This window comes from Cyprinodon variegatus, unplaced genomic scaffold (genome assembly GCF_000732505.1).
Source record: "Cyprinodon variegatus isolate N-32 unplaced genomic scaffold, C_variegatus-1.0 Scaffold800, whole genome shotgun sequence".
NCBI lineage: Eukaryota > Metazoa > Chordata > Actinopteri > Cyprinodontiformes > Cyprinodontidae > Cyprinodon > Cyprinodon variegatus.
In genome coordinates, this window is record NW_015151253.1 from 273,520 (window position 1) to 282,697 (window position 9,178).

General features: G+C 39.9%; 1 protein-coding gene across 1 annotated transcript in view; it reads left to right on the plus strand.

Moving 5' to 3' along the window:
• The window catches only part of LOC107098677, a 20,035-nt gene extending 13,738 nt beyond the window's left edge, over positions 1-6,297 (plus strand). Inside the window, exons 4-5 of the mRNA XM_015396462.1 lie at positions 917-1,041; positions 3,553-6,297. Of these exons, the coding sequence (XP_015251948.1) occupies positions 917-1,041; positions 3,553-5,527 (2,100 nt within the window). The 3' untranslated portion in view covers positions 5,528-6,297. The remainder of the gene's footprint in view (positions 1-916; positions 1,042-3,552) is intronic.
• The last annotated feature ends 2,881 nt before the right edge of the window (positions 6,298-9,178 follow it).

Consider the following 9,178-nt stretch of genomic DNA (forward strand, 5'->3'; position numbering starts at 1 on the left):
GTGTACAAAACAACAAAGATGACGACGGCAATGCTTGTTGGTCGTTTTCAGAGAATGTCGGTGATTTTAAAGTTATTTTGAGTGATAAATAATTTTTTTTTTGCGATCTTTGCACTTGCCCGCCGGGCAAATGCAATGAAATCTGTACTCTCCCGCCAATAAAAACTACTTGCCGCGGGCGAATCGGGCAATGGTTAACATCGAGCCCTGCTTATCATGTAAAAGGGCCAACTTGATTATATGTACGATGCTATTTTACTCCAAAATCCAGAGCATAATCATCAGATCATCATGTATCTGCTTCAGTCTAGGCCCGGGTTGTGCAACATGTGGCTCTGGAGCTGCAGTGGCTCTATGGACCTTCCACAGTAGCTCTTAATAACTATGGCTAAAACTATAGGGAGTGAATTTTGTTCCATTATGTTTACAATAGAGAAGCACATAATGAACTTGGAAATTTGAGAAGAAAAAACACATTTTGGCAATTGAAAAAAGAAAAATGCAATCCAGAAATCACAACTTGAAAATTGTTTCAATCAAAAAAAAAGGTTTTCAGAATAACTTTGCTGCTTTCTCAGATTTTGTTATTTCACATTATTAACATTTATTTGTAATATTTTATTTCTTCAAATATTTTTTCAGTATTTTTTTAAAGATAGAAAGATTTTTTTAAAGATTTTGTTACTATATTTTAAATAATTATTTAATTGTATTTACAAAATGTGTTATTTGTTTGCAACAATAATGGAATAAAGTAAATTCCATAAAAACTATAGAAATCAGAGATCCTAAAAAACCTGACACACTGATTCTGCAGATTTTCTCCTTAACAGTGACTATAAAATCACAAAACATGATCACTGTTTCAATGTTATTCTATTGGAAAATAATCTTGTTTAACTTCTATTCCTCTCAGAACCTTCGTCTTCGGACTGTTGAGGGGGAGCAGTACCAGTGTCGATCAGCAGTGAAGTTTCATGGAAGTATGGAACAGAGGTTCATTCTGTTGGACTGCCAGACGGTTTTGTATGGAACGTACAGGTAGGTTAGTTCTGGTTTACCCTACTGGATGTTGCCAAAAGTTTTGAGAATGTCAAAATATCACATTTTCCCTAGCTCTGTTGCTTCTGTTTTTTTTTTATGTGTTTTTGTCAGATGTTTTTTGGTATATGGTAATATCATTACAAGCATTTCACAAGTATCGAGAGCCTATGGACAATTATTTAAGATCTCTTCAAGATCTCCTCAATTCAAACCTCTGGCACTCAAACCTGCCTGGAGCCATTGCTGAGTAAGCTTTGCACTGGTGGTGGCCCGATCCCACAGCGGAAACTACTTAAATCAGGCATACATATTTTTGCCCTTTTTGGGCCAATTCTCTAGCCTGACGTAGTCCTACTCAATTCTAGTCAGAATATGAGTCTGATACTGCTCCATAGAGCTGGGATTATAGGGCGTGTTTCGAACGAACCAGGGAAAAAAATGCCTCTGCACTCAATTGGATAGACCTACAACCAATAAGCGCAACGGAGTGCGTGACGTATGTTAAGTGACGCAAAGTTGTTGTCAACAAAAATCATAGCGTGCAGTTGCACGCCTAGAATAAGAAGATGAGCCTTGATCGCGTTTCTCTGTTCCTCTTTTAGAATTAATTTGCTGTCGATATCTTCTAGAACAGACCTAATAGCAGAATCTACTCACCTCAACTCTCCAGCGGCCGTCATTGTTGTTGTCACCCAAGCGCGCTTTGGTGATGTGGTTGATTACGTTACTGTTGATCATCTGTCCATCATCGTATAAAGACCGCCCTGAGAATTTGATTGGCCCGCCAGATATTGTGTGAGCATACTTGCGCTACTATTGAGCAATTCCAGACCGAACTACCCGACCTCAAACGTTGTGGGCAGGACTAAGTTCGGAATGGCACCCAGGCTACCAATTCTCCAGTCGTCCAAGATTTTTTTTGGATGGAGCCGAGTTTTAGCCTCATTGCACATCCTGTGTCCTCTAGTATACAGAGGGTAACGAAGGGAGATTAGGCACTGAAAACCAACTCCCGATCAGGAATCGTAAGGTTGGGATAAATCCAAACATGTTTGAAATTAACCCGGCCTCAAAAGGTGTTCTTGAACAAGTCCTGCTGTTGACGCAGAGTTACAAGTCTCTACGATCTGATTTACCAGAACCTCACGCACTGCTTATGTGCAAACAAGGGAGTCCTTCTTCTTCCAGACTGACAACTCTAACCAGTGCCATCTCTCTGCGATGAGTCAGACATGTGGTTCATCAACGTACAGTGTTAGCAGTTAGATCGCATCCAAGCGTCGGGCTGTACAGTGTGAAGGCAAATTTATGCTCCTGACGCATAGCCTCTGCCACCGTCAAATCTCTCTGTTCGTTACCATACCCCCAGCGCAAAGGTTCTGCAACCGTTGTTGTGCACCTCAAAAGATCCTGACAACGTGTCGGACGGTCGCAAACCCGCGCAGACCTCAAGTGGAAGTGCACAGACAAAAAGGAGCTGTGATTGGTCCTTAGTATGCCTCTCCGGCTGTCTATGTGGTCGTCCTTCTGGATTCTATGTTGGGGCGCACCATTTTTAACTACAACGAAAGGTTAATCGAGGAGGTTCGGAAGTACAACTACTTGTACGATGCCTCAGACACATTATATAAAGATGCCAAGGTCTCTGCCAAAACGAAGTTCTCGTGACCATCTGCTAAAGTTCTTGCGAGTTCTCGAATACGCTCCCCCTTTGGTGGGAAACTGCTGTGCATCCCTAGAAATTCCAGATCGTCGGTGCAGAAGTATACCAGCAAAACCATTTTGCGACCAGACCCAAGCGACATTTGATGTGCGCGGTTGAAGAAGTCTAATCTGCCCTTTAGATGATACAATGTGAGCTATGGACTTTTAAACCCTGCATTTTTATCATACAGTTTAAGCTGTAGCTGAGTACAATGATTGAAAATATCGTACAGCTTTAAGGAGATAATAAGGAGATAATACTGCCGTTTGCTGGACTTTCCTATGTGCTCTGGAGCCTTTTTTTGGCAACAAATTAACCCCTCTCTTTAAAGTTCATGATAATCAAATAGATGGTTGCCCAGATGAGATCTTACTAGCTGCTCTAAACCTCCCTGTTAGATGGAATGTATTGATGACTGCATGGAATTCCTTGCAGTTAATCATGGTTGACATAAGATGATTAGTGATGTCAAGCACCATCATTATTTAAAAGTGCCCAGTCTGTAATTCTAATTCAATCCTCGCAGATTGATCTCCAGTCTTGTCCAATCAACACCCAGACCTGTTTTAATGCAGAAATAATGTTAGCTCCAATAAACTGCAGTTAAGCTGATCACTCCTCAAAACATTCTGGAGTATATGCAAATTGCCATTATGAAAACCGAAGCTGCAGACTTTGTGAATATTAATATATGTGTCATTTTTATAACTTTTGGCTACATCTGTAGGTCCAGATGGTGCAAAGGTACTGGCAATATCTTATGTTATGTTCCTTCATATAGTTTGTCTTTTTTTTTTTTAAAGCTACACCTGGTCATTTGAGAAGATCAACCTGAGTATGGTCCTAGTTGTCACTGGCCAACTGGTTTCCACATTTGATGAGGAGTTCAGAAGATTATACGGCCGTTCCAGAATTCCTTCAGCTCTGCCCAGTGGGAGTCTTTTGTCTACATACCCAAAGTCCAGTCAGCTGTCTCTCAACCTTTACATGAAATCCAGACCAACACCTAAGACGAGAGGTGGAATCCACGACAGGCGTAATGATGCAGCTGTGTTAAACAGAGGCCTCAGTGTGCAGGAGATGCTGCATCAGTCCCACTTAACAGACACAGGAGACCTAGTGAGAGGTCAAAACTATAGTGGAGAACCGGTGAAAATGAATTCTATGACCAGGCTCAGAATGGGAACAAGAAATCTTGGAGTTCCTGTTGCTCAGAGACAAAATAGGGATGTGCATCAATTGAACAGGGCATCTCAGCAGCACCTCAGGCACCAGACTCGCTATGGTGCAGACCAGAATCTGATACCGTACAGCTCGGAGACATCTCTTCACAAATGGAAGATGGATGCATACTTTACAGAGAGTAACATGCCTCCTGATGTCTATGTACAATCCCCAATGATATCTCCACATAGCAGTCAAACTGGTTTAGATGAATATCAGTCACAGCTGATTCAGAGCAGATCCATGGACATCAGGTCTAGGATTGAGGAAATGCGGCACAAAAGGCTAAGTCTGCAGGGGCATGCAGATCTCAGGCAAAGCAAGGAATCGTTGTGGTCCATGTGCTCAACTACAGACAAGCCACAATATATGAGACCTTTTCATGGAAAACCAAGGGGGGTAGAAATGGACCCACACACCGAAATCAGTAACGGTGTGAATGACAGCAAACTCTACATTGAAGCTGACGAAACAGAGCCGATGATCACTGATGCTAAACGCTCTCTCTCTCACAGCAATATAAAAATGGGCACAGAGTTAAGGAGTGGGCAGATGCAAAACAGGCACAACCTCCCTCTAGACAGGGCCCAGTCTGATGCTGAATTAGGTTTGAAACTGAGCGATTCAACTCTTAAGATCTCAAATTTGATTTCTGGCAGTTTCCGGCACTCCAGGGTGATGGAATCTTTGAGTGAGATTCCAGAGGAGAGAGAGGCATCAAACTCTCGTGATGCTGGCATTGAATCAGTACTTGGAGACAACCATGATGTAAGGTCTACACATGAGAGGCTTCTTCAGAGAGATTATAACGATAAAGCCAGAGAAAGATACGGCTTTATCCAAAACAGAATAGACTCACCTCCTCCAAGAGAAGGAAACACATCAGCTCACATCAGCACTGAAGGATCCTGTCCCCCGGTTGAGCCTCAAAGAGATCCCACAAAGAGCCAGCAGAAAGGGTCAGAACTTCAGAGAATGAGTCCAATGAGGTCACCAGGTAATCCTCACCCTACACAAAATGAAAAGAAAGTCACAAGGAAAGAGAGGTCACTCCAACGGACCTCACTGAAACCCGAGAACACTTTGGACTCTAGCCATGTACTCCAGATGGACCATTCTAAAACATCATCTTTAGGGCGACCGATTAAGACAGACCGGTCAGCGGAAAAGTCAAACTCACAAAACTCTCTCAGTGGGCCAGAAAAAACGAAATATCCTTTCTCAAAGCTTCCTCAGCGATCAAGCAAAAGAAAGACAATGCCTTCATCAGATCAAGACCAAGGCTCGAGGAGCACTCTGGACACCGAGGCAGTTTCGGCCTCTCAGGTTAAAAAAGAAAAAGCTTACAGTCGATACGAGTACCTGATTGGGAATGAAAACGGCTCTCTGGATAGGACAGGGAGGTTAGCAGATAGCTCAGACGTAAAAGTGAAAAGTTTGTCCCTGAACAGACGTGGCGATGGAATTCGAACACATCAAACACAAGGGGGCGTTGATAACAAACTGGGGCGACTAATGCAGCGCATGGGGAATCTGATCAACAAAAACAAGTAGCCAAATCCAGGTTAGATGCAGGTTGGTTTACCCCTTCATTATTCCAGACCTTTACAGTCTGTGTCATTCTATCTCAGTTGTGGACATTTCTTATTCTATGTTCCTTATTCTACACCGAAAGCGCTCTGAGCAGCAAAAGTAGTCGGTTTACATGAAAAATCTATGGTTGAAGCACATCAACAATAGTCACATCAAGCAAAGAGAAAAACTGATCAGGGAGGTGGGAGGGAGATCGACACATCGCTGGAAAAATCCCCAAGAGGTGCCGGCTTGAGGCAGCTTTTGCTGAAATTTCTGGTGACAGCTTACCAATTACCACCGGTATGTGGGGATCTGCGTGGCTCTAAAGGCAAAATGATATTTTAAGACAGTATCGTAATCTTGATGAACTGACTGTACAGACAATATTTTGTACTTTTTCACTTAATAACATATTAAAACTTCTTTTTATCCCCTTATCACACCAATATAGCAACGCCACTCAGCCCTTGAACACAGGAGCAGCACAAGCATTAGTAGCATTTGTAAACTCTGTACTTGACGCACCTCAATTATTTTGGACGAGCATAAAAAATGAAGCAGCAGATGTTTTTTCAATGCTCAATTTGTGTTCTGTGTGAACGTAGCATTAAAGTGCGATCACACCGAAGGCAAATTTTGTGTCCAGAGCAAATGATTTAGCTGGTACCTCTATGTAGAGGGTAACTCAGGAGCAATACATGGTGAGAGAGACAAAGGTAGGGATTTAATTGAGGCGATAACAAGCTTTTGGCAAATTCAATGTTGACAAAAATTAAGTAGGGAATGCCCTTAAGAGGTTTGCAGGTGGAATTTAAATCTTTTTGATTTAGCCCTAGAAGGACTCTTTGTCATCCTCCCTTATCTCCAGCACAGTCACCTGCCAGCCTCCGCCTCTCACAGACCCTAGCTCCGGTCCTCCGACCGGCTGCTTCTTCATGCTTCTGGTGCTCTTTCTGTCATTTCTAGTGTTGCGCCCATGCTGATACCATTATTGGATGGGGGCCCGATCCAGCACTAAAATTGTTGTATCAGTATCAGCAAGTACCAACAAATAGCGCACAGATACCATTTTGAGAACCAAAAGTTTATTCAACTATTGTCAACCATTCCAGGTAGGGAATAAAAAGTTCTACTGGATTCACTTTGTATTAGTCTTTTTTCTGCTTCACAAAGGTAAGCAGCAGCTTGACAAAGCCATGATGGCAATTATTTTACATCCAAGTAATTTGCAGTTCTTCATATATACACACACATCAATTTCAAAAAGATGGTATCGGTATGGTATCTGTATCGGCCAATGCTGCACAGACAGGTATCGGGTATAGTATCGCGGCCAAAAAATGGCATTGGCACGTTATTTCCCCCTGCTTCTGTATAAGATCCGGATCTTCGTCTCACCTTACCTTAAGACCTTAAGCTCCACAGAATCAAGCCCAGGGAAGCCAACAGTGTTGTTCGGGTTCTCAAAGTAAATAAAGCACTGCAACTCTTTGTTTAAAAACAAGTTCCGCAAATTTGAGGTGCAAACGACAACCAGAAGGTAAAAAAAGTAGTCTGCTGCTCATCAGTCAAATTTCTGGTGAAATGTCAGGTTGGCAGAAGCACACAAACTTGCAATATTTATTTTCGCAGGTTGAACATGAGTTATAAACTTACCTGAAGTTTTGCTTGAAGTATTTGGGTTTGAAGTCCTTTGTTTACAGACAATAAAGCTAAGTAGGAAATAGCCATAAATAGGTAGGAAATGTTGATATGAAGTAGTGAATGGGAAAACTGACCTTTGATGAAAGATCTGTTGTATTCGACAAAGTTGGGGGTTCTTTAACTTATTTGTTTTATTTTGTATTCTGTATTGTTGTATTGATTAATGTTTACATACCTGCACTTTTTCTATTTTTTATTTTTTTAGTGTGCCTGTCAGGGTGATGTCACAGCTGTGCCACTAGATAAGATGTTATGTTAAAAAAAAACTGTAACTGAGGAGAAAACGGGTACATAATATCCCTCAAACAATAAAAAAACATTTATATTAATATTTATAATGCCTTTCATTGTTTTGTTTTTTAAACAAGTGAAAAATAAGATCTGACCCGTATACGACATTTGGAATGCAACACCAGAACGACCAATTAGATGTGACTTTGACATAGTTTTTTTTTTAATCGAATTTGTCACATTTTTATGCCATCCAGCAGTTAATGGCAGCAGTTACCAAAAAAGAAAGAAGCTGGGATAGAAACCCTGAGAACAAAATTATCTAAAATAAGTAAATTTTATCCCAAAAATGTGTTTTTTCCCTGAATTTAAGCAGATATGTAATATCCTCTGCCACTGATATTATTATTTATACATTTTTCATAAAGTTTTTTTATGCAAATCGTCTTATTTTATCGGGAATTTTTCTTACTTACCTGCTTAAATCAAGGGAAAATACACTGATTTCCAAGAAAATTGACACACTGCAAAAACAAACTAGAAAGAAGTGAGAAATTCTTAAAATGAGTGTATTAAGCCTTCATTTTAGTAGGTAAATCAGATGATTTGTAAAATGTAAAAAAAAAAAAAAAAAATTATGACTTGAAATAAGACAATGCAATTACTTTTTCATATTTTAAATGTAAATGGTCTTGTTCCAATAGCAAAGTGTCTCACTTACCTCCTCAATTCAAGAAAAATGAGCTTATTTTAAGAAAAAAATGACTTATTGAGATTTCATTTTTTTGCAGCGCATGTTCATATTTCGGCTTTTACAATGATGCACACACTGCAAAAGATGTAGATCTAAGAAATTTTTTCTGAAAATAAGTTAATCTTTTCTTGAATTGAGCGGATGAAACAATTTGCAAATGGAATAAGACAATTTACATTTAAAATAAGAAAAAACACCTGCAGTTTCTTAATTATCTTATTTTAAAGGTAAAAATGCTTATTCGTTTTGCAGATCACCTTATTTTCCTACTCAAATAAATTGTAGATATACTTATTTTAAGAATTTTTTTTAACTCATTTACAAAATGTTTTTGCAATGCAAAGACACATCAAGACCTTAGAGCTTGCTAACTTTATTCGGTCTAACTGAAAGGCTTACAGAAGCCATTATGATACGGGAAATGGTTTGTGTTTCTTCTACCATTCAACCAGAGGAATTTAAAATGCTACAGAGGTTAGATAGCATGTGACCGTTTGCTTTTGTTGGTCTAATACATTGGATTGCATCAAGACTGCTGCAGTAAAGTTGATAGGAGAGGCGCTACTATATCTGATTAAAAAGTTTTATTGACATGAAGTTCAGAATGAACTCAGTTTCTGTGAAGTAGTTTAAGTATTGACTCCACCATTTCCAGACTGTGTTTCTGTATCCACACAGTTTTAGTTAAATAATGGCCTTTTAAAGTTGAAACATAACAGCTATTACTCCGTGATCACTGTTATTCTGTTTTTATATGCATGCAGGTCAGTGTGGAGCCGTAAACAGAGTTTAGATACAAGCATCATTTGAGAGGTAATGGGGAAAACAGCACAAAACAAATCAGATTCCTGCAAAAATCTGATTTGAGCATAAAGACCTGCAGTGTGAACACAGCCTCAGCCCCACTTAGTCATGACACCTAAACTTTTATTTTATATATA